The sequence below is a fragment of the Macrobrachium nipponense genome, chromosome 35 (genome assembly GCF_015104395.2).
Source record: "Macrobrachium nipponense isolate FS-2020 chromosome 35, ASM1510439v2, whole genome shotgun sequence".
NCBI classification, from domain to species: Eukaryota; Metazoa; Arthropoda; class Malacostraca; order Decapoda; family Palaemonidae; genus Macrobrachium; species Macrobrachium nipponense.
Window position 1 is genome coordinate 39,502,046 of NC_061096.1, and position 27,018 is coordinate 39,529,063.

General features: G+C 36.3%; 1 protein-coding gene and 1 long non-coding RNA gene across 3 annotated transcripts in view; one reads left to right on the forward strand and one right to left on the reverse strand.

Annotated features, from left to right (window-relative positions):
• The window catches only part of LOC135208660 (uncharacterized), a 93,458-nt gene that overhangs the window by 49,192 nt on the left and 17,248 nt on the right, over positions 1 to 27,018 (reverse strand). The gene's annotated exons all lie outside the window — the stretch shown is intronic.
• LOC135208659 (adenylate cyclase, germination specific-like) overlaps positions 1 to 27,018 on the forward strand; it is a 67,060-nt gene that overhangs the window by 28,263 nt on the left and 11,779 nt on the right. The window contains exons 3-10 of the mRNA XM_064241078.1: positions 6,704 to 6,949; positions 8,153 to 8,271; positions 8,397 to 8,534; positions 8,870 to 8,887; positions 13,560 to 13,685; positions 15,026 to 15,265; positions 22,989 to 23,117; positions 24,172 to 24,301. Coding sequence (XP_064097148.1) covers positions 6,704 to 6,949; positions 8,153 to 8,271; positions 8,397 to 8,534; positions 8,870 to 8,887; positions 13,560 to 13,685; positions 15,026 to 15,265; positions 22,989 to 23,117; positions 24,172 to 24,301 — 1,146 coding nt within the window. The remainder of the gene's footprint in view (positions 1 to 6,703; positions 6,950 to 8,152; positions 8,272 to 8,396; positions 8,535 to 8,869; positions 8,888 to 13,559; positions 13,686 to 15,025; positions 15,266 to 22,988; positions 23,118 to 24,171; positions 24,302 to 27,018) is intronic.

The window sequence follows — 27,018 nt, forward strand, 5'->3', positions numbered from 1 at the left end:
ACAAAATGTCAGAAGTTAAAGGCGATAACTTTCGAGCGAAGATTGACGTTGATCTTTTTCCTTGATTCTCCAGAGATGAATCTCTCTCTCTCTCTCACTCTCTCTCTCTCTCTCTCTCTCTCTCTCTCTCTCACACACACACAAACAATCACACATAAAACTGATCATCATATTCGTTTTTATTATCAGCTTTCAGAGGCAACACGTGAAGCCATATGAATGTACGATAGTCTTTAATACTCAACACGTGTAAACACATGAAAGTACGATAGTCTTTAATACTGAGTCTTCAAAACCACACCCTTGTTATCAAACTCGTGTCATATATAAAATAGTGCTTTATCGTGATGGTTATTGATACATCTGTCTGACTACTGTTATATATTCGTTTTTAATAGTATCTAAAGACTTAAACTATAATGAAACTTGCAACAAACCTCACAGTTATGAAATATGAAAAAATAACTCATTTTCCATGCCAGTGACCAAGGGATCTGCAACTCCAATGCCCAATTTCAACTGCAATGCCCAATTTCAAATCAAGTCAACGAACCTATAATCATGGCAGCTGGTACATAACGTAGAATAAAATTTTGTGCAACGAAGTTACCATAATGAAAGAGTGCTGTCAAATGTATTACACAGAGCATGTATAAAATGTGAGATCAACAAGAACCCAAATTGTCCTCTTACTGCATATATCCACACAGTTATATACGCCATCGACGAAAGTCAATTTCATCTAACTTCGAAGAACGGGAACCAACGACTTCCGGGTTGCAGATTCCCGAATTGTCACCCATTACTGGGGGACCTTCCTGAAAAAAGCGGGACGCCATATCTTAAAAACTAACCATAGAATCTTCTTGAAAATAATTTCAGTTTCCCCCACTCATATTATGCCTGAGGTAAGTCTTAAACAACTCTAACCTAACCTGACCTGACCTAGGGGTACGGCAAAAAAGCCGGGCTGGTGCAATACTATAGTAGATTCACATCAACCGTGCATCTGCTGTCTAGGCCAGTCCCTTACGACACTCCTGATTGGCTGTTGATAAGCCAGTCACGGGGCTGGAAACTCTCAGTCTCTCTCGAAAGAGTTCACATAGGCAGGATGTATGCTTCACCTCTTCTGAGGGATAAGTCTTTCAAAAGTATTCCTCAGGAGAGGTGGAACATACATCCTGCCTATGTGAACTCTCTCGAGAGACCGAGAGTTTCCAGCCCTCGCCCTGTGACTGGCTTATCAACAGCTAATCAGGAGCGTCGCAAGGGACTGGCCTAGCCGTCAGATGCACGGTTGATGTCAATCTACTGTAGTATACATCTCGAGAATTTGTTTCCAGGGTTTCATTATGACCTATTACGATCATTAACGCCTAAAATCAACTTACGGTGTAGAAATTTTCTCTTAATTCGAAATCTTACTTTTCGCTAATGGTTTTTTGTCTTAACGTAAATCTTTTAGATTTCGAGTCTTATTGTGCCCCTTCCCGCTTGCACCAGATTGCTAAAGTCTTTTGCGTCACGGATTCCAGAAAAATCTTGATTGGTTTTCAGTAAAACTTCAATTTCTGCATCTGTAAGGAACTAGGGACTTTCAATCTTTAGTTGTTTGTAGAAAATAATGTACATGAAGAGAGATAGAGAGAGAGAGAGAGAGAGAGAGAGAGAGAGAGAGAGAGAGAGAGAGAGAGAGAACTTTGGACTGGATTGTTTCATTAAATGTTATCTGCCTGGAACTGATCAATACTGTACTGTGGCAAAACATAATATATATAATATATATATATATATATATATATAATATATATATATATATATATATATATATATATATATATATATATATCCAAGAGAGAGAGAGAGGGAGAGGGTATATCTAATCTTTCTATGTTGGCACTGACTTGGGCGGACGCTATTCTGCAAGTAATGTGTTGCAAAACTGACCCTTCGCTAATGAAAGCATTGCATATGACCCTAGGGCCTTCTTAATCTTACTTCCTGCACGTGCATAGATTTCCTATGCAAGCAAGCAAACACAGGAGTTATAGCAGAAGATTGTTGAATGTTGTGAAATAAGAACTGCATAGGTTACGATTTAGCTATTGGTTTTTTTTTAATTTCTAGCCTTAAAGAATAGGAAGAAAAGGGATTACTTGATTTTTTTTTTCATAAATCTCAATAATTTTGTAAAATGCATTACAGGAACACTTAGAAAGCACGGAGGGCATTTTTAGAAATTCATGTTCCTTTTTCAATTTTGACCAGAATATGATTCGTTTCACGAATACCTTTGAAATTCTGTGAACCAACATCGGCTATTCGTCATTGCAGGGGACTATGGCTTTGTAGCAATGGGAGCGACACCACAGTACTTGCTAACAGTGCAAATCAAGTGAGTAAAAGGTTCAGTGCACCATGAAATTAGTTGACGAGTTTCCGGCTGAAAAAACGAGTTGAAGCAACTGTCAGAATTTACTGTTCGAGTGAGACACCTCCCTTGACAACCGATCTCTTTGGCCAGGAGTGCAGGAGCCACTCTGTGGCGCCACAGAGTGGCGTCGGTGTGTGGCGGGCATGTGGCTTCCCGTAGGTTTCCATTGTTAATAAACTGAGGCAGGGATCAGCGACCTCTCGCCACAGTCGCTTGTCAATGACGCTCGTGCGCTCGACATAGCTGATAAACAATGGAAACCTATAGGAAGTCACATCCCCACCACACACCGACACCACTTCGTGGCGCCACAGAGTGGGCTGGCGTACTCCTGGCCTAAAGCTTAAGCTGATAACTGTTCAAGGCTTACTGCCTCTAAATAAGAAAGGTAATAAAAGTACTTGTCGGGTACCTGAGTAGACGTCTATGTCATTACGTACCAGTAATAATACTTCAGCTCACTTGTCTTCCTTTGTTTTGTATGATTCAAGGGACATTGCTAATTCCATCATAAATATTTACTCTCTCTCACTCTCTCTCTTTCACACACACACACATTATATATATATTATATATATTATATATATATATATATATATATATATATATATATATATATATATAAAACAGACGTTCATTGTCCTATCGCAATTTAATATGTGACTCCTGTAGATCCTTTCTTCCTATCAAGATCCACTTTGACACGACCACAAAAGAGCTACAAGAACCTTCAACAAAGGGTTGTTATTATTTTCCCTTTTCTGTATTGCGTAAGCATACCATTGTCATATTCTCTTACCCACCAGTCTTACACCGCCACACAATTCGCCTTTGTTTTTTTGTGAGGTTTGTAGGCTTGAAATCGTTCGCATCTGATTTCTCTTTCAGATTACTCTTTACGCAATTCGCTGTTATTTTTAGTAAATGTCTCAACGGCGCTGTTTGGCATCTACTCGCATACTGCTCTATACTGTATAGCACGCGCTTACAGTGTAGTAGCCTTCTGCTATTCCAGATTTTTTTTTCCCGATACAACCTAAACGTGTAGCTCTAAATCTCTGGATTACTACGTTGTATTCTTTCTCAATAAGAGTAAATGAAAGATGACTTATCTAAATAGTGTGTCCCTGCCTTCAACTCTTCACTATTTTTTTTTTTTTTTTTTTTTAGTGACTCCTTCTACTGGGGATATTTTACTTTGGACTCAGCTCCACTGACCTTGGAGAAGAGTTCCTTCTCTTTTAGAGGCAGAACAATGACCCTCAGGCCACCGCATTATTTACCCTGAGTAAATCAGTATTGCCCCTTTATTGTAACAGTGGAAATCAGCATCGTCTCTTTTCTCACAATGGAAATCAGTATCACCACTATTTACTGTCCGGAAGCAGTATCACCACTATATTCACTCTGCGGAGTTAGTATCTCCACTTTACCAACACTATGCAAATCACTATCACCATTTTGCTCGCTCTACAGAAATCACCATCCCTTGGATTATTAAGCCTTCACATGTAGTTACATAATATTTCTCTTCGTGATTCCGGTTTTCATGATTTTAAAATCTTTATTTGGGGTGTAGCACGATTATTTTCCCATCCATCTGCTTTTTCTTCCTTCTTTCTACTCGAGTTAGATGAGGGCACTATTGGTCCCATATAATTTGCCTCTGTCTCAGTAATATGGACTAGCCTGTATCATCACATTATCTCATAATTATATAACCTCAATGCCATCACTCCAGTGAATTTAATTAGGCGCTCGTTATCCACCTGAAGGAAAATTACATTACAGTAATTAATATCCCCGTAATTATAATGATATATCTAGTTGCGTAACTGTAATATGATAAGAGTTTAGTTAGTTTGGGAGATTAATTCTGTAAATCATCGTTACGGTTTGATGGACTTAATATTCCTAGTAAGGTTGCTAAGGAAAGCTTGTCATTACGGGTTAATGCACAAGCGTTATTGATAACGATAAACGTTATTGCGTCGCCTAGGTGTATCGCACTTTATATTTTCGTATGTATGTATGTTTATATATATATAATTTAGTATATTTATAAATGATGCCATTCAGCGCTGAAAATAATGATGAAACAATTGTCAAGAGGGTTGAAAGTATGATGGAAGAGAGATAATATGAATGAAGGTACAGTAAAAGGAATGAAAGGGGTTGCAACTAGGGGCCGGGTAATGCCGCAAAGAACCTTAAGTAATGCCTACGGTTTTTTTTATGATTCCTGATAATTAAATGCAAGTTCAATTTCATCCACATCAGAGAACAAACAGGGGAACCGGATAAAGATGCCATTCATTAGATTCAGTAATAAACGAAGAAGTGATATTATATCAGACTAAAGTCATAAACAACTACAAAACGAGTTGAAAGTGGCAAGAAGAGCATATTTCCTGATATGCTAAACTAAAAGTAAAACATTGGCCTTAAAATTACATGTAATCATAATCATGAAAAGGAGTGACGAAATCAAAAGTCATCAGTATTATCAACCACGTCAACTTCTTATTACAGGTACAAATTTCAAGAATGAAATCACTTCCAATTTGAAGTTTACAGCATAAATAAAGTATAATCTTGTCCTGATAAACTGCGAATGATCGTAACTGTATTACCAAGGAACAATGGCCACGAATAAAAAAAATAACCCAGAGGCAGTAAAGACAAGTGGAGATATTAGTTATAACCAGAATCTTCTTTTCATCAAATAAAAACTACAATGCAATAACAACAACAACAATAATATTGGAAAAATAAAGTAAGCAGTAGCAAGGCCGTACGAGTATGTTGCTATATACAAGAAATTTCGCCAACTTGATCAGCTGGCTTCTTCAACAAGAATAAACATAGAAACAATAATACATTTAGGACAACACCTTTGAAAAATGGAATTTATAAAACTGCTGGCTATTCTTTTAGGTAACTCCAGAATTGCTCAATAGTTTATTAGCAATTCTCTGGGAACGTCGTGTTACAGAGAATTGCTAATAGACTACTGAGCAATTCTGGAGTTACCTAAAAGAATAACGAGCTGTTTTATAACTTACAGTTTTCAAAGATGTTGCCATAAAGGTATTATAATTTCTATTTTATTCAGACTGAAGAGGCCAACTGATCAAGTTGGCGAAAGCCTCCTGTATATAGCAACATACTCGTACATAAATATTACTGAGGACTTTATTTTGCCATATAATACCACGAGAGAGTGACGATACCAAATAACAATAATATTATTAAGAGAACTTACACAATTCAGAATAGTCACTTGCAATAACAAGAAGGAATTTCATTCTACCACATAACAATGAAAAACCCCAAAATACGATGACAATAAACGTACTAGCAATGATATTAATAAAAAGCTTTAGCTAAAACACAATAAAAAAAGTGCTGATATTGCACTGCAAGAATGATTCTTGTTGTTTATTACCTGTAGGAAAATAATTTAATGGGAGTACTTTTCACTATGAAGTTTCCAATGGAGACTCTTGTTCCAAAATGGTTCCGTTTTTTGAAGACAAAACCGATTCTTCCAAGATCTAGTGTTTATTATAAACTGGATTGAATAAGGCTTCAATCTAAGTAATCTTTATTTCAAGTACCTTTTGTCCATTTAAGGAATGGATTTAATAAAAGTTCAGTTATAATAATAATAATAATAATAATAATAATAATACAATAATAATATTATAATTAATAATAATAATAATAATAATAATAATATAATAATAATAATAATATTATCATTATTATTATTATTATTATTATAAATTCGACGAATATTCACGTTCCACTTGATAATAGGGGAGAAAGAGCCATTAGGAAATTTTTTTGCTTCTATATTCTCGTTATATGGACTTTTACAAGTTTTTTTCTATTTTTAGAGGCGAACGGTTTACGAAGTATTGTCCTTGGCTTTTAAGCTTCTGCTACTTCAAGGGAACTCTGAAGATTATAGATAAGACAATTAATTTGTTGTTGTTCATCTGTAAATATGCTTATTTAACAAGAGGAAAACATTAGCCCATGTCTCACCTAATGGATCTTTTACTATTATATCAATACAATAAAACACTTAATTTCAGCATTTGCGAAATGAAATTAGTCGTAAGGAGTCTGTATATTTCTATTAGTAGAACATGATGACTTCCCCTTCATGCAAAATCCATTTACATTAAAGGGACGAAGACGACGACGAAAAAAAAAAAAAAAAAAACCTACATTGATAATTTTTCTGTTTGTCCGAAGGACGATGAGGACAACAAAAGCGAACAGAGCGACCTCTCGGCTTCCGCCACTGAGGCGTCTTCCCTGGTGACGATCAGCGCCGGCTGCTGCACCTTCAACCCCGTCAGCGCCTCCGGCAAGAAATGGCACCAGTTCCAGATGATCCTGCTGCCCTTCATCCCCATAGCCGCCCTCATCATCCAGAACTGCTGGTTCATGTCCACCGTCGCCAAGCACCAGCACGAGATGCAGACGCTTGGAAAACAGGTGAGGATGGTAAGGGCCCCCCTTGTGGGACGCCCGAGTACACTTTCAATCATACGATGACATAAACACTTCAACAATCGTTTAATTATCCTTTCTCAGCTATTTCTGTAACGTTTAGGTTACTTTGTGGCTTACTGAGCTAAAGTTCAGCATTTTATGCCACTGTTTGCCAAGTTACAATAGGATTCTCAGTAAACCAGATGTGTCAGATATCAGGAAATATGCCTACGATGTTGGGCACCACAATTGGGAACTCGAAACTTACTCTATCTTATATCTGGCATCCTAGCATACTTGATGTTAGGGATTTTAAAATATTTAGCAATTCAAGTTTATTCGGCGATGTCAAAGTATACTTGATAATATCAATCAGTCTCTCACTTACGATTTATCTAATAATGGAACCCTCATTCGAGAATGTGTATTTTTTTTTTTGTAACCCAGCTTGATTATCCTTTGTATAGATACACATAAATCCCTTTGTTTTGAAAGCATGGATTTTCATTCTTTGCTAAAGTAGTGTATTAAATCAAGTTTTGCTTTATATTATCTGCTCTGCTAGGCAATCAAGTATATTTTGCCTTTTTTCTTTTTTACAGAATTCATATAAAAAAATTTGCAGGACGAAATGGACGCAAAAGCCTGTCTTAATTAAGCCTTCTTTACACAACTATGCACTGTTGATCGAGTTATTGTAGTTTACATTACCCTTCCTTCAATCATTTTTACTCCTCACAAGATACTTTCAGCCACTGGATTTTGTGTGCATGTTAAAGACTTCTTTGACCAACTGCACATAAGAAACGTTGCAGTAATTCTGAGCAACAGTGCACAACAAATTGAGAGTTAACTAGTTTGCCAGCACGATAAGAGCTTGATTTTGTTTCTCGTTAGTTTGCGTTATAAGTTGCCGAAATCATGTTGGTTACAATCACAAGGAGAATTATACAAACTTGCACTCATTTAGATAAGAGCAGAGATGCTGTCTATGGAGCCAAATGTTTTCAAATGAATTATCTCATGCATTATCTCATTTTCCCTTATTAAGTGCCCTTTTTGACTTTTTTTTGACAAGAAAGCTCATGCCCTTTCAAATTTGGAGAGAGAGAGGCTCTAATATCATAGTGGTCCTCAGTGGCGCCATCTATGACTCATTCCATTCATCACAGCGGTTCTTCATGACGTCTCTCACTCTCAATCAAGGTGGACGGGACAGTGGAGCTTGGAATGCTTCTGACGGCATTACAACTCGAGCGCGCCGACGTAGCCTACTTCGTTTTCAGTAATGGGACCAAACTCAGGTCAGAAACCAACATCACAAGGTAACTCTATCGAAGTGTCCTCATTTTGAAATCATGTGATATAAAAGAGACAGAGAGAAGACAATGCCACGATCGGCCGGGAGGTCTTTCACCGACTTGCTTGTCGCGTCTCTCTTCACGAACAGGTCGACTTTAGCGGAAACGTTCCGGCGGACGGATGAGATTCTGGAGAGGCTGCACTCATGGCCCACGTTCAAAGACAGTCAGCCGGACGAGTTGCTCTCTTCTAAGCTCAGGTTCCAGATCCAACTAGAAGACCTCAGGTAAAGATGTCAATGAAAACGAGGGGATGAATGTTAATAATGATGCAAATAAGGCAAAATCATATACGGCATTTCACGCAACTTATAGAACTTGACCTACCAACTTCTTTGCCAAAAAACATTTTCCCTCTAGGTTTTGACATGATGGCACAGATTAAACAATCAGCGTCCCTTATCCCGCTCTGGTTTCATCCTCTCTTGATCCATCAATATTTAATCTATTTGCTTTTATTTCCACTTGGCTTTTCGTGTTTGTGAGTGTAAGGTGGCGTTGGCCTAAACATTGTTTTTCCACCTACTCTATTTTCAACCGATTTCTCCTCTCTTGTTAATAGAGAAGTCACGGAATTAAGGTAAGATGCATCTATCCATTACTACTTGATGTGAAACAGTCATAGATAACTCGATGTCTATTATCTTGCTTATTACCATGTATTAAAAAGTAATTTAAGAATCTGTGTAAGTCTTGTGTTTATGTTCGTTGTTATATACCTTGTGAAGAGGTGAACCAATTATTTCGCTTTGGCAGAAATGCTTCTCATTTGAGCAAAAATCAATGTTCCTCTCATAAGTGTCTGCAAGCTGTATCCTATATATTTTGTTTTACATAGTAGTGAAACTTAAAAGGTCCATCTCTAACCCTCAAAATAAAAAAAATAGCCCTCAGAACACACTACCTTGCAAGGGCTTGGTCCTACTTCTATATTTCCACTGATGTCTGGCTTTCAAATGATCATGTCAAATCCTTCCTGCAGGATGCATTTAGTATTAACTAATGCAGTTCAAGCTTAATGCCTTTACTTTATACCCAAACTTATTCTGAATAGTGTGGTAAGTTGCTTTTGTACTTTGAACCCTGGGCAGACGAATTTTGTGTTGGTGTGGTCATGATCTCAGTAACTGGAGCATGCAGTATGGCCTCCTTTGTAATAATTTTCTCTCCTGCCTGTCACTAGTTTAACAATTTCTCCTAATAAGCTTTCTATTCAAGGAAGAGGGTGCATTAGTCAGTCAGCATCAGCTTTTACCAGTAAATTTCTTAATGGCAAACTCAGCTATTTTCTGTCCCTTTCTAAATGGACTACAGCTCAACTGTTCTCCCAAAACAAACTATGTTTTTTGGTTTTCTCTCTCAACTAACACTTTTCTAGTTTTACCGATGCTGCTATCTAGACCCTTCTAGTTCTTTACCGACTCAAACGCTTTATTGCCTTTAATTCCTTGAAGATCAGTCATAAATCTAGCCGAGGCTACGTCCTCATATGCCTGTATTTATAAACTTAATTTCCTCCACCCGCCTTGCTGTTGAAAACATTCGCTGGCTTTGGCTATTCCATCAAACTATCTTAATATTGCTCCATTTTCTATACCGCTGAAGTACTTTCAGTTCTATCTGACATTTTCTTTCCCCGATTCGATTTTGTTGGTAATTACCAATACTGCTCCAGTAAGAGGGAAAATACTGGGGTTCTTAAAGAATTTCTTCCATCTTGATTTTCCACTAAGGCTACTAAATAATAGAAGTGCACCTTTTTGTAATACAGAAAGAGAATTTTTCGGCGATTAAGGACTAAGCTCAGAGCTCTTAACCAAAGAAATTTTGTCCAAAGCAGATTTGATACAATACTAAAGCAATATAACAAACATATCCAAATACAGTGACATAATAAATACACCAACACGACAATATCCTAGCAATGAATACCAACAGTACGACAGTTCTACAAAAATGGAAATCCTAGAAAAACACGAATCTAGATCTCTATAATCCACAGTACACTGCAGTACCTGTACTACATACCCTTCATCCATCGACGATACCTACAGTTGCCATATAAGACAAGATGGTTTCCGTAGGGAAGTATACAAGATATGTCAAACTTACTTTGTGGGACTGATATACTATAATGCTGCAGTGTTGAGATTCATGACGTGATATTTATGATGAGAACTAGTTTTCAGTCCCTGATCTCTGTCTTTCAATAACGCAAAAAGGTGAAGGCCTATATCTAGTCACCTTTTTGTTCATAAACTCAGTTGAAAGTGGTACTAGCTAATAGAAAATTCGTTCAATTTTAAGACCAACCTGTCATCCTTGAGCCTGTGAATAGCAAAATAAAGCCTCACGTGATCGTCGACAAGTTAAAAATTAATCGTTTATTCTCCCGTAGGCCTAGAACTTCTGATACTTTGTAAACTAGAATGTAAACTGGTTTTGAGTAGTTTTAAAGCTGTAATGATAAATGATGTGTCTGCCATTCCATTTACATCTACGAGTCTGATTAAAATCTGTCTAAACTGATGCCCCATACCACTTCATTAAATAAGTCATGGTCACATGAACAACGAATGATCTGATATCCTATTAGAAAGAAGCAAATTTAACTTTGGACTGTTATCGTCAAAGGCTTAATGAGAAATAAGGACTAGTGTTGCATAGATTTATTCGGGGAGAACTAAAGAATAACGAATGTTGTCGTTAAAGTACTGGATCAGTGTTAAATGGGTCAGATATAAGATGACGTCAATGAAAAATATTTTGCATGTTGCTGTATAGGAACTACGTCAATGATCACTGCTAGAAATTAATTATCAATTTACGCCCATGTTAGAAAAACTCTAATACTTTTGGCAGTATGCTAGATTGTTACTGAGTTTATAAGACACATAGAAAATTAAAATGGGAAAATGATTAAATTTCATGACATAAAAGTTGACGAGATACTATAATCGTGAAAACAAGTTTAAATGTGGATGCTGCTGTAAAAATACTACAATTGTGAACCAGTCATTCATAAAACGGGGAATACAGTAAGCAAAATTCTGTACTGGTGACAGAAGCTGAGAAACGGATTCCTGTTGTAGAAATGTAATGAACGTGATTTAAACCTTTAGGTTTAAACGCTGTTTGAGTGTAAATCTATCCACAAGCTTCTCTCTCTCTACTCGTAACAGGAATCCAAATCAGGAATTCTCAATCGTCAGTTGATCGAGTGATAATGAAAATGTCAGTTGCCATTATAGAAGATAAAAGTAATGATTGGTCCTGCACACCTGATGACGGACTGTTGGCCTGAAACTCAAGAATGTAATGTTGAGATGTCATAGGAGCGACAGAGGTATCAAATACACAGTTGTTGCTGAGTTACCACGATGTTAATTATGTTACTGGAATGGTTAACTTAATATTCATCCCAAATTCTGAAAAGGTTCGTAAGTTTGGGTAATCCTGAATTAATTTGATTTAATTTCATATTCCATAAATATGACTTTTAGCACAACCACACCTCACTGGATTCGAAATAGAACTGTAAAAATACTTCTATAATTAAAAGCTGAAACAAATACCTACACATCAAACCTTTTAATGAAATCCATTTAATTACTACCAGTATGGAATTAATCAATGTTCCGATACGATATAAGCCGATAACGTCATAATGGAATAGGCTTTGTCTGAATTCAGAATGATGGCGTTATGTAATTCAATAATTAATCTCACACCGAGTCGGTTTATGTTCATCCCTCTGTCGTCTCTTCCCTTTTATATTCACCGATTCACTTCAGTCATCATTGTTCTTTTTCATGTTCTCTCCTTCTCGTTATACTAACAATGTCATATTACCAAAAGGGTTCAGTCATCTTGTGCAGACTTTCATTCCCAACCATGAACTACACTCTATCTAAGCATGCTTAGTAGACGGTTATTCTCAACAGAAGTTAAAAAAGACAATGTTCTAGTACTTGATATTGTTCGACTGTCCCACTTTGAAGATTCAGAATTATACAACACGGCTGCAGTGACGACGCTACCCCCGACGGAGCCTTGAGCGAATTGCAAAGGTAATACCACTGTCATATTTTCAAATAACTTTTCTTTGCCCGGAGCGACTTTAGTCTAAATTCCTGGCAGCTTCTCCTATATAGGAAAATAGGGAAAAGTTGCAATGCTCAAATATATAACGTATACCCCTGAGTTTTATTTCTCATCTTTAGCTACGATCTTGGTTTTAAATGATGTCATTTTATTTGTTTTCCTCCAGTCAACAAGATTTGTTTAGACGGTTCTCAATTAATTTACCTAAATTATGCGAAGGTGGCAAACTACGGTCCAAGTTTACGTTAATTGGTTTGGTTTTTCCTTGACATGACAATTTCTGTCAGATCTGGGGATCGATACTGACCGTCAGGTAAAATACACTAAAATACACTAAAATAGGGAATATACAGTTAGCGTCGTACGAAAACAGTGATCAGCGTTTAAGAAAAAAAAAATGGCAAGGTGTTGGTGTTTTGTTGTTGAGATATACTGTTACGATGAAAAATGCCCGATTATTGAATGCTTCTGCTGAGGCACCGCGACCATGTCTGATTGCATATTTATTTCATATACAAAAAGAAAAAAAAAGGCTACAGGAGGAATGAAAGTGTTAAGAGACCTTAGGATGTTTATTCGAGATACGAAAACAAACAAGTAACAATGATTACTGACTTCTGCAACGATCGTTGCGATATTACTTAGGAGTAACTTATCCATATGGTGAAGAGCAATTTCTTATTTTACCAGGCAATAAAATATTTTGCTCTTTAAACCTTTAGATGATTAAGCCCTAAGGAATGAAAATGTCATTGCTAAACATTATATATACATTGGAATTGTGATTTTTGAAAACATTAGTTGTTTATATTTTGATATAGAATGGATAGTGATCTTGTTCGTGAAACAAACCTATCATAAGCAACCTATGCATATATTAGAATTTCAACTTAATATACACCAGCGGACTTTTCCGCAATCCTCCACTTCAGAGACCCCTTCTCCTTGGTAGCTATACTGTTCCCTTCCCTAACCACATCAGAAAAGACAAAAAAACCAAAACTGTATGAGAAATTGACTTCTAAAGATAGCAACCACCTCATTATAAAGACCCATCTGACTTATAGGTTTAGTCAAAGAAAACTGTTCCAGCCACAAAAGATAACGACCATGGTATTAAGAACCTCTCTTTTTTTTTCCTTGACCAGGAAAAGCACTAATGACAAAGACGACACAGTGAAGCAAAAGATGGACTGGTACAACGTCATTACCTACCACATCATGGAGGCCATTATCAGTAATATCAAAGATGTAAACGTCACCAGCGTTTGGAAGTAAGTAAACTCTAGATTCTATTCAAAGGAATGTCTTCAGTAAAGTAATTCCTCAATTCACCGAGGAAGGTGGAGAGATTTAAATCCGTGCCATACCGAAAAAAGAAAACTGCGTTTGAATTACTTTTAATGAGACAATAAATTCACGTTCATGAAAGGCGCACATTTGGCACATTTCAAAAAGCAGAATTGTTTTTGTTGAATGTAAGCACAAAAGAACAACATGTCTTTCATTTTCTGGTTAAATGTATGTTTACTTTAGTACGACGAAATAAAAGTATTCGCGAACTCTGTCCAGAGATTTTATGAATTTTAGATATTTCAGAAAATAGCTTTAGAAGAATTAGAAAAAAAAGCTACAAACAATTTCCACATTAGGGAATGAACCTGTTGGATCTAGTGAACAAAGACATTTCAGAGACCCAAGAGACAGATTTTAAAGTCCCTTACCAGTGTTGGAAAAACCAGCACATTATAATGATAACAACAACGTATAAGATACTACGCAAATAAGGTGACCATTAAGACTTTCCCAAGACAATGCGCTGCAGAAGGAAAAGACGAAGTCCTAGAAGGGTAGGTAATACGATACTGTAGGTGTCTGTCAGTGTTGTGACCATAGTTACCCCGAAAAGGATTCGCATCATTTACATTTTCTTCTACGAAAAACTGGACAATTAGCATGGTTAACCAAATGCTCGGGGTCAATCATGGATTCTTTTCCAAATACAGTCGCATGATTAACATAGTTATCCTAATAGCTGGCACCATATATATATATATATATATATATATATATATATATATATATATATATATATATATATATATATAGATATTATATATACGTATAGATATATATATATATATATATATATATATACACGTTAATATATATCTTATATATATATATATCTATATATATATATATATATATATACACAAAATACTTTCAGCGTCAACAACCTAAACTTCTTTATTGTCACTTCGAAATAAACAAACCAACCAATCATTTAACCAGTTACCAAGTGAATATGATTCGATGCAAATGGGAAGTCTCAATTTGAAATCAGATGAATTATGAGAATTTGACAGTTCATAAGAATAAGCCGAACCGAATGTCAATACGGTTTATATTATAAAAATACAAATCATTCTCCGTATGACGTAGGTACTGCCTGACCGTGGCCCGCCCCGCCAATCCCCCCGCCCACCCATCTTGAACAAACGAAGAAAAAGAGAGAGAGAGAGAGAGAGAGAGAGAGAAGAGAGAGAGAGAGAGAGAGGAAATAACAATTTACATTATTTTCTAGAGTTCAGAGCCTCTGTCTCCCGAACAGGCTGCTGGTTGCTTACAAGGACCTGATCAGGTCGGTGGAGTACTTCGGGATCGTCATGATGGAGGGCCTCAACTTCTTCGGCTCAGGGACGCTCTCTCAGGACAGGTTCATCAACTACGTCACGCACGACACCTTGGCCTGGAAGTCCCTCAACCAGACGAAGGACTTCGTCAGCGCCATCAGGGACAAAGTCGAGGAGTACAACGAGAAGTACGAGGAATTCAAGAACATTACCGAGTGGTAAGAACTGTTCAGAGGCGTTCCTTGAAGTTGGCTTCACTTTCTTATTCTATTTTTCACAGCAATATTTTAAACCGGAAGCATTACTTCTTTCACAAATACATGGAAAATGCAAGGGGTCTGGACGAACTATTAACATCGCGTTTTGAAGTTGGTTTAAATTAATCTTCCGGTAATGTTCACCGAGTTCATGTTGTCATGGCTAAAGGCCGCCACTAACGTTCAGTTATACCTGCGTAGTTATGCCTGCACAGTTGGCCTGTGCAGGCAAAACTGAACCCACTAACGTTCAGTTTTGTCTGCACAGACCGACTGTGCAGGCATAACTACGCAAGTATAACGTTCTTCAGTTATACCTGCGCAGTTGTGTCTGCACAGTCGGCCTGTGCAGACAAAACTGAACCCACTAACGTTCAGTTTTGTCTGCATAGGTCGACTGTGCAGGCATAACTGCATAGTTATAACTGAACGTTAGTGGCGGTCTTAACGCAGGACATCGTTGCCTGCATCCTGCTCTGAACATGGAGGCAAAAACGTTTTTCTCTCGCGGGGTACCGCAAAACACCGACTTGCCTCAGTTTTGTCTGTGAACTCAGTAATAGTCTTGGAGCAGGGGTAAGGGAGCAGTGGTGTCATAATCTGCTACATTTACCCTTAACTGACTGACTAAAAATGCTTGTCAACAATTTTCGGTGCTTCCAGGAGGGGATGAAGCTATTGATATAAAATTCGTCGTTAAGAATTAGTATTACTATTTATTCGTCTTTGTGACGATTAATTCTCCATGAAGAATAAGGCTTGTTAACTACATCTCGGTTCATCAATGTGGATTCACAAAGGGGGAGAACGCAATTGAATGGCTTCCTTCTTACCTAGTCTAAAGTAGTTACAATTATAGTCTGATAGGGAATCAACTGAGGCTGGTTTTGCTCAACGAATGTTGTTGCACTTGATTCCCACGATTCCAAAATTAATTCTACACAAAGTATCTGTAACGTTCAATAAATCACGCAGGCTACTGAATTACGTAATGGCAAGTTTCACATCAGAACAATTCCCATATCTTCCTATCTGTATTATTCCTATAGTTTCGCAGATTATGTTCTCCACATTAGCCATTTACTCACCAAACGTTCTACGATCCCTAATTACTATACATTATTGGAATCTGAGCATGAGTTTACTGTCTTTACTGAAAAATTTGGGGATTGATCCATTCCTCTTTATGTAAAATTGTTCCTGTCCGAGTTGTATAAGGCACATAACTTTGAAAACACATCCCATATATATATATATATATATATATATATATATATATATATATATATATATATATATATACACGAGCACTTTTCATATAGTTGTCATCCTCTACCCTTGGATTCATCCTTTCACCTACTCTCAAGTTTCCACCCCTTCTTACGCCATATATTCTTCTCAAATCATTCAATTCAGCTCTACAACTTCAGGCTTTTTTTTTTTTTTATTTTATTCATATTCAACAATACAAGACTTCACTTCTGTAAGGAAGGCCCGATTGAAAAAATTTAGATAGCCCAGTTTCCGCTTTCATAAAGATTCCAAGTTACCCTTACACACACACACACACACACACACATATATATATTATATATATATATATATATATATATATATATATATATAATAATAGTATAATTACCTATATATATATATATATATATATATATATATATAATATATGGATACACTCAATTATCCACATATATATATAATGGATACACTCAATTATCCACACTGAGTTTTGTTAACCAAAGTTATTATTTCTCAATTTATTTTTAGTATGCACTAATGGAAGCCTTGTTGTGTTAGGGGTTGGGACGAGGTAAGGAGTTTGTAGAACGTATGGGAGGAAGAAGAAATAGCTTCTGGAGAATCTAAAAAACGCGAGGAGGGTAAAATGTTCGGGGCAGACCTAACCGCATTTTCTTGTTACACTGGTTGGTAATATTACAAGATATAAAACAACGAAGGGAAGGCTGGGCGCTTTTTTAAAAGTGCCTCCCTGGTGAAAACATAAAAACAGGCATTACTGAAACTTGCAAAACATACCTTAGCACAACATACCACAGAACGACCATCGAAAGCAGACAGAGAGAGTCGACTTTCCATGACTTCATTCCTCTGTTTTGCGTCGCGGGCAGATCTCTCTTGCAGGATTTCTCCTTCAGAAATTAAGAGTGATCATCTTCCTAATTAATAAAGACCACTGGCGGAAGGCCTCAGGCAAGGAGATCCTCTTAATACATAATGAAGACGTATTCTTATTTGGAGCTTGTTCCACATCCCTCTCGGTTTTCCCTACTTTTCCCTCACGACAAGGAATCGGTTAGGAAGTTGTGTGATTCGCAAAAATACAGATTACTTCTATGATTTTTTATTATACTCTTTTTTTACTATTTGTTATCCACAAAAGTTATTGAGTTTAGAAAGGGAGTTAATTTTTCAAATCGTATCTCATGATTTGGTATGTAGCCAAATTTTTTGGTGGGAAAATGTTAAACATATGGGCCTGCACGCGATATGTGTGTACACACACACAAACACATTCAGAGAGAGAGAGAGAGAGAGAGAGAGAGAGAGAGAGTCACGTTACTCATTACCGCGTTAATTTACGCTTTACGCGAGCGAGCATCACAACACATGCCGCTAATGAACTTCGTTATTTGCCGATAAGATCTTTGACATCATCCTCTTACCTGCCTGATTGAGCCATCGGGATAAGACAACAGATCCTCTTAGCAGTTTTCCGATTTTCCGATGTTAATTTGAGGGATCCTTGTTTAATCGCCTTTTCTTCAGAAAGTCGAACATCAACGGCCTCCTGATAATGGAGGGTGTAATCCCCCTTCATTAAGTCATACCTCGAGAGAGCTGACGAAGAGCTTAAGACTTATGAGCCAGCCAGCGACGCATGCAAGACTGGGCGAAGTATCGGTAACCATGAAACTCGAGACAGCAAAATAAGGAGGATTACCTGGCGTCAATAACTAGGTCTATATCTCTCAACATCTCACTTAAACTTATGAGGATCAGTTCTGGTAACACTAACACGAGAATACTTCCACACAGCTTGGCAGTGTAAGTAATGCTCAGAGATATCCCAACAGATTATGGACGCTGATAGTCTCTGAAACAAGTACATTACATTCTACGTCATTTCGAAGATGCAGGCACATACGTCTACATCTTGACTCCTACAATTACGAAAATGGGGTTCAAAGTACACGATGAAGATTGGGAGGCTGTGTGCATCTCGGCAAGAGAATAATTTTCCACGGAGGACAAAAAACAGAGAGCTGAAGTATTTGACACCAATATTTTCATCTCTACAGATACGAGAAGCCTTAAGAACATTAAAAGGTAACTGGGATTATACAAGTCGAAAATCACGCCAGTTAACCTCAAGTGCTCCTGATAATTGAAAATCGTATCATATAGCCTAGAGTCCAAAGTAACGCCAGAAGACATCAAAAGCTTCCAGTCACAGAAAATCGTGTTATAAATGCTCGCAGCTTTTAATTGAAGTCATAAGATCGGCTAATCAAAAAGGCCCCGGTTTACTTTGCTGCTCCAGTGACTAATCCTTTCCAAAATATTATTTATGTTAGCAAAAGGATGACAACCCCTTATGATGAATAGGGACTCACGTAAAACCTGGTTATAATGAATATGAACGAATTCTCGACGGGAATAACATACTAATGACGACGAATTAGACCATCTTCATGGATTTTTTACTCATATACTATGATTACGAAATTCATGATGAATGGGACCTTGAAGAGAGACAAGATGAATATGTGACTCTTAATGCCTTGGGACTCTGGCCACGATGAATAAGAAATTCCCCAATATGGAACATTTCACGATATAGGAAAAATAATTAAGAATGGACTCTGTCACGATCAGAAGGAATCGATTATTACATCGAAAAATCTCATCAGAATTTCCGCAGCTACTACGAAAGGGTGAATAATGATGAAAGATAAAAAAGGGAAATAATATTTATCACGTAGAATCTCAAGCTGAAAAAAAAAAAAAAGTTTCTTTTATTCTATTTTTCTTCATTCCTTTTAATTTACTATCAATGTTTACCGTTGAGTTGAATATAGAATTTAGGCCAAAGGCCAAGCACTGGGACCTATGAGGTCATTCGGCGCTGAATTCGGTTCCTATCTTCCTCTGACTTTTCTCATTGTATTTGACACAGATTTCTTCCATTACAAATATTTGTTTCAACTCATTTTTTCTTAAATCTTCATTCCCCTATTTATTGTATCCCGACTTTCTTTATAATCCAATTCTATTTTCACTTGTACATGATATTTCTCCTTACAATTTTCATTTGCTCTACCTAAAAACTGACTCCTCATTTGAATTTTCTTATTGTCTTCCATTGTTCCTTGGCTTTTTCTCACTTTCGTTTCATTTTAATATCGTGTTCTTTTTACCATTCAGTTTTAACATGACTCTTTCATTTTAACACGACTCTCTTGCATAGCACATATTTTCTATACTTCTCTTTTCATTCAGCCCTCCCTTTCTCTACTCTTTTTGCTTTCTAAATTGTGTCTATCTCGCAAAAAACTCTCTCCGCTGTCACCTGAACAGGGCTCTTTTCTGGCTGCAATCCTTTCTCTGTCGAAATTTTACTTCTCTTGGTCACTCTTATCTTGTCTTCATTATCTCAAGTTAATTTTGTATTAAAATAAAATAAAAATTTATCAAAGCAACAGTCCAAGAGCAGCCTGTTACTGTCTTATTTTTAAAGACATTAGTGATTTCGCCATATTGGATTTACCGTCGGCTACTCAGATAATCTAATTTAATTAATGCTGGGTATAACACCTGGCTTTTGGTTAGAACTTTCAAAAGCTTCGAAATACATAAGTAAACTCTAAGGAAGTCACACACAAAAAAATAGTAATGATAATAAAGCATAATAATAATACCTGAATCAATTGAGGTCCAATTTCAGAATCGCAGGAGGACGGGTTCCAAAGAATGACGAATAAAACGGGGGAAAAAATAAAATAAAAACGTAAAAAAAGTTGGCAGCATAAACCTACTGTCTTTCCTAATCAATAGCAATTTGGCAGCTGGCCGGCTCTTTGAGACTGGCCATATTTCTTTCTTTTAATGGAGTATCTGTCACTGTGGTTATCCCTGACAGACAGGATACTTTTAATTTTTTTTTCTTGACGGAAAAACTCTTAATATTGTCTCTTCCTCTATTTGTTCGAGATGTGTCACACTTTTAATAACTCAACTCGATCTGGCCTCGTCACTTTGCCAAAGATTCAAGGGCATTTGAGCATTTGCCAGTCCTGGTTTTTATTCCATTTTCTCCAGATTCTGGATTGGTAAGTGTCACATTTAAGAAGATGAAGTAATCGATTACTTACATTTAAGAAATGTAAGTAATCGAGTGATTTAGTAATTATCTGTCTAGTTCTAGGTTGTTAGATTGGTCTCCTTCCTTCTAATAATCCCTCATTAATTAATCATATAATAAAATCTGAATGGAAAACTGATGACGTTGATAAGCCAGGTCAATGAGCAGCGTGATTAAACTCAGGTTCCTTTCTCTCCAACCTATTTTCATGTCCATCTTGTGGCCGGATACGTTACAAGTGGAGATGGTCAGTGTTAACTTGTAATTGATGAATATTGTTGTCAGGATAACGTGCCTCTTATTAATGTTCGTGTTGTCATATATATATATATATATACATGTATATATATATATATATATATATATATATATATATACACACATAGTATATATATATAGAGATATGACAGTGACACACTGAGAGACATACAGAACATACATACATAAATACAGACATACAACATACATCCATAACATACATACATCATACATACATACATACATACTACATGCATACATAAAATAGATATATATATGTATATATATATATACATAAAATATTATTATATATATATATGTTATATATATTATCTATATATCTATATATGTATGTATGTATGTATGTATGGTATTTATGTATATCTATCTATATATATATATATATATAGATATATATTATGTACATTCTATAATATTATATATATATAAATATATAATATATATATATATATATATATATATATATAATATATATATATATATATATATATATATATATATATATATATGCTGGTTAAAGAATACTGCCGCCACTAGGAAATATATATAGACTAGGTACAAAAGTACTGGAATTACTGACTTGTCATTCACCAAATCTTAAGTGACATGTCGAAGGTATAGATATCTTATTAGAATATATAAAAATCGTAACCAATATAGAAAGAAGGGGAAAAAATAATAATGGTAATAGAGCTTCTAAATGGGATGTTCTCGATAATAATGCCAGACATGGACGGAATTACAAAATACGTAATCTGAAAGGAAGGTTTCCCCAAAATAGCCAAGAAAGAGGAGGATAATTATGATCATGAAGAGGATGTGTCACATATCAGTGGCCTTCGAAGGGCATTGTGACAGTAGGGAAAATTAAATTTCCTTGAAGGCCTTTTTAGGCCTACCGTCTCAGAGAGAGAGAGAGAGAGAGAGAGAGAGAGATTTAGGCTGGTGGACAGTGCTATCTCATTTTATTTATATAGCTTTCGCCTTTTTGCCTCCCCTTTCGCTCGACCGTCATGACATACTGCACTTCCATAAAGTAGATTTGGCTTAACGAATCCTTAGAAGGCTAAAATTCACCTCATCTCTCATCCCATCTGACACCTACTGACCGACCGACCTTACATTTAAGGTCAGGTGTTTCAATGCTGCGAGAAAATAATGTAACTGCCATAAGTAGCAGTGATAAAAGGGAAGTGAGAAGATATAGGAAAAAATAGATGCTTAGGACACAAATATAGAAGAGGAAAACGAGCATCGTAAAATTCCATGTTGGCGTCTCAAGGAAGAAAGAGAAAGTTTGTGTGCATAGGAGGTAGGAGAGAATAAAACCAAAGCGTTGTGGTAGGTGGTAATGGAATGATCAACAGAGGAATAAAGGCGATTATTTGAGATGCAGTGGCAGGGCACGAGATCATTATAAAGCCATTAATCAAGTGTTTCATTGTCTCTGCCTTTCCCTGTCCTATTATATTTTGTTGCATTTTACATCCGTTTTTCTTTCTCCGTAGTCACTTTTCTCCAACTATTTTTGCCAAAATTAGTCGTTATTTATATGCTAGACTCAATATTCAATACTGCGCTACATTTCATGCATTTGGGACTGCCAAAAGACATCCGTCTTCATTAACGTCATGGATACATTTCAGAGCATGCCAAGTTAACTAATCCATTACCGAATGACGTAAGAGAAGCTCTCGCCAACCTCATTAGCGATAAGTCAAAGGGACAGTATTTAAAAGGGAGAAAAAAAAACAAAGGGAATATTTATGCAAAAAAAAAAATAAAATACCGTAAGGACCAAAAGGGAGCACTGATTAAATCTAACTGCTCATCCCCAACGCTATATGATATACGACGTCTTTGCTCGTGCCTGGAGCCTTCCCTCTCATGCTCGTGGCTTGAACATTCTCTCTCTCAGTGTTAATTCCCATTTTCCCATTAACGTTCACTGAGCACCAAACACCCGAGAGAGGGACTAGTTAATGACACGAACCATTGCTCTTCCAGGCGGCTCCTCATTCTGGAAAACAGAGCGCAACAGTCGGACCTGACTGTGGCTGACGATTACTTCTACGTGATGTATCGATTTACCGACGAACTTAGAGACCTCCAGTGGTATCTCTTGGACGTTATAAAGTAAGTCTTGGCTTCAGGCCACCTGAAGCCTTTTTTTTTTTTTTTTTTTTTTTTTTTCCAAGTTAGCCTTCTTTGTTTTCTTTGTGCATTGTCTTCACGTTCTGAGATCATTTTTCTCTATAGCACAGGAGATAAGGCCTGTGACGCCGTCTTTGTTTGAAACCAGAGAGATTTGGGACCTTGTTTTTTCCCCCATATTTTCCATCTCTCTACATCCCAGTGGAAATGAAACAGAAATGGAGGGTAGTGGATAAACAAAGGAGGAAATGGAAATATTTTTGGGGGACTAAAATGGGTGTAGATTTAGAGACCACAGTAATATATATCAGCTCAAACCTCTTTTTGCTATCAACTAACCGTTTATGTCAAACGTATGTAATTCAGTAAATTAAATAAGCAATAAGGGAGAAACGCCAAAATATTGCTAGAGTCCAATTTTTTCTACTCCTCAGTGTACTGGTTAAAGGTAAATGAGCAAAAAAAAATGCATAAAACTATTTTACTGAATACCAACCACCTCTTTCCAAGCTTCTATATTACTGTGAAAATTATGAATCCGTCTTTAAACATAAGGACTTTCTGACCTCGTAATTTCCCAATCCTATCATTTGTTTCAACGTAAAGCTTCGCTAAATCCTTGTACGACTTCTTTTCCCTTAATTCACTGGTCAGCGTCTACTCTTGAATGCCAAGAGTTTCAGGTGTCCTCAAAGTTGGGCCGATTTAATTTGGAATACTGAGTCTGTGTAGCATAAATACTGCACATTTAAGAACAATAAAGACTATAAATCTCCTGAAGCGGAGAATATTATTCCCTCGTCAGTAAAGCGAGATACACTACCTCATGAATCTTCTTCCTCTTAATTTTTCCACAGAAACTACCTATCTCTAGGGGTATACATCATTTGCAAAAATAAGTAGTATAACCACAGCATATTTAACATGAACTGCAACCAATTCATCTGTAAATCTGCTGAAGTTGAGAATATAATCTTCACAACGATAAATTACTATGAGATTATCCTTCTTCTTCTCTCTCTCATTCCTCCCACAGATCTTACATGAAAACCGAAACCAGGGGAGCCGATACAAAGGTCACAGTTTCCATCATTGTCATGGTGATGGTGTTCATTATCTCGCCGCTCATCATTGTCCTCGTAAGACACGCCACGTACACCATTCAGGTCAGTATCAGGTAATATGACACTTTACGTACCTGAGTCTCGGGTAAATGTACTGTGACCTGGTCTATTACTCAAGCGACACGCTCAGTGAACTCATTATTCATTAGTACAGAATTAAAGGACAATATTATGATCGGAACTGCGAGGTTGTGTCCGAGTATTGGATGGTGAACTCAGCGTTCTGTTGCTAAGTGTGTATATATATATATATATATATATATATATATATATATATATATATATATATATATATATATATATATCTATATATATACATATATATACATAATATATATATATATATATATATATATATATATATATAAAGTATATATATATATATATATATATATATATATATATATATATATATATATATATATATATACACTAAAATGATGGATGTACTTTTATTAGGCTTATCTTCCCCCCGCCCCCCTTAGTCCCAACCCTAATAAATCTTCAGAGAGGATTTCTCCAGTCTCAGTAATCGGGAGTCGAACGCAGGTAGAGCCATTTCTCAACATTATGTGAGAAAGCGGATGAGGAAACATAGGCTTGACCGATAAATATTCATAAAAAAAAAGATGGTGAAAATTCTGATAAATATGAGACTTAGCAAACGGTTTTTAAAAAATACAGCTTTCAAAATGAAGAAACATTATTCTGCTTTGTGTCCTACTGTTTATTCATAATTATTGCTATCAGACACAAAATTTATTCCCTTATAAATCTAAGAGTTTTTCCTTAAGATATCAGGTGCTGGAATTACCGTATACTTTATAGCCGAGTACATAAAATAAAATTACGGTTCTGAAAAAAAAAAATATCTATAAGCGTCTGAACAACTGGGCAGGAATTCCGCTTCGATTTGCAGATTTCATCTCCTGAATATAATGAAAAATCGGCTTTCGTTGACCGTCAAAATTTTTATTTTTGTTTATGTAAAGGACTAATAATAGATATTGGTTTTATGTCAGATTCTATGTGAAAATACAATTTAATTTTCGTATGGATTTACGATTTGTAAACTGAGATATGTCGATACTCGATAGGCAAATATTCAGTCAATATGTGCATAAAAATCAAAATTGCGATTACTCGGACGGAATGGGCCTCGTGCTGGTTGCCTCTTCGACATGAAGGGTTGCATAAATAACGGAAAACAGGTTATGGGAATGCTATTATGTATGAATTAAAACTTAGAAATTTCAATGACTAAAATATGAACAGTTTATCTGCTTACAAAAGCAGACATTGTAAAAGAACAAAGGCAATAAAGGTCTGCACGTCACAGGAACAGTGTAGTGTGCCTGCAACTGTGTTTGTGGAGTGAGGGCTTAGGAATCGGGTAGGAACCTGGTGCAGGATTGTGCTCTTCAGCAGCCACTTTTTGATCTGAAAAAATGAGCAGTTTATCTGCTTATAGACACCAATTATTTACTATTTTCTCAGGATTCTATAGGTCCGTATCCTCTATGACATGTTTTTGTTTATTTATGTTTCCCCTTTGTTACATGTTTCTTTCTTTCTTTCTCTTTTTAACAATCTCTGCTTCTGTAAGCAGGTAAACTGCTAATTTTTTCATTGTTTTCCTCGATTCAATAAATATTTTATAAATCTGTGTGGTGATGTTGACTTTGCGTAATGCAGTGAATTTGGACCCCTAAACTGTAGGATTACCGATAATTTTAGGAACTAAAGTGAATGTCTGGAACGAGAAATTGTTGTCCTGACGGGTATTACCAAAATGACTGAAGTCATGGAGTTCTCCCTCCCACCCCGAATCTTGAAATATTATTGAGTTCACCTTATTTTGACTTAACGTTTTCTTAGCTTGATAACATACATCATAGAAAACGTAAAATATTAACCATTACCTAAAGTATTTGTTTATCTCGTGGATTTCTGTTAGTTGACGCCAAGCATATACACGGTGTTAGCAAATCAGCACCTAAAAACCATATGAAATTCCCGTATAATACAAATACACTGTAAAACAAAAAAGCAGAAGTGCTCTGGAGCGAGAGAAGAGAAAAAAAAACAAAAATACTTCTCGAGGAAAACACAGAAAATGTGCTGCACATGCCAGACAACTTCAGCCATCAACCAGCAAAAGCAATGGTGAAATTTATGTGGAAATCCCAAAGGAAAATAAATAAATTATCGAATGATATTAAAACAATTATAAAAACATAAAAGACTTACAGAAACCTTACAGTAATGGAGTTGGTTCACGCACACAATAAAAATAAAGTATAAGCGTAACAAATGTCAAAACAGCTGGTTTATAAAACTGCAATTTTATATACGACATTAAATTCCAATTATGGAAAATGCAGTAATTCTCCAGTGATTATAAAAACCCATTGCACAAAATATCAACAGAATACACACATTTCACGTGACCACATACAACTGGTGGAGAGAGAGAGAGAGAGAGAGAGAGAGAGAGAGAGAGAGAGAGAGAGAGAGAGAGAGAGAGAGAGAGAGAGATAACTGGCCCGTGTCCAAAAGGAAAGCTTACAAGATAAAAGGTCAAGGTGATGGGGTTATGAAGACAGGGTACTTATAAAAATCACTGTATCAATTGTAGAGCAATTGTGAATGGAGATAGCAAGAGATCATTTTTATACTTTTAACTGTTAAAGAAATCCATTGAAATACGATTTAAAAATAATATAGGATATTTTAAACAACTCCAAAAATGTATACGA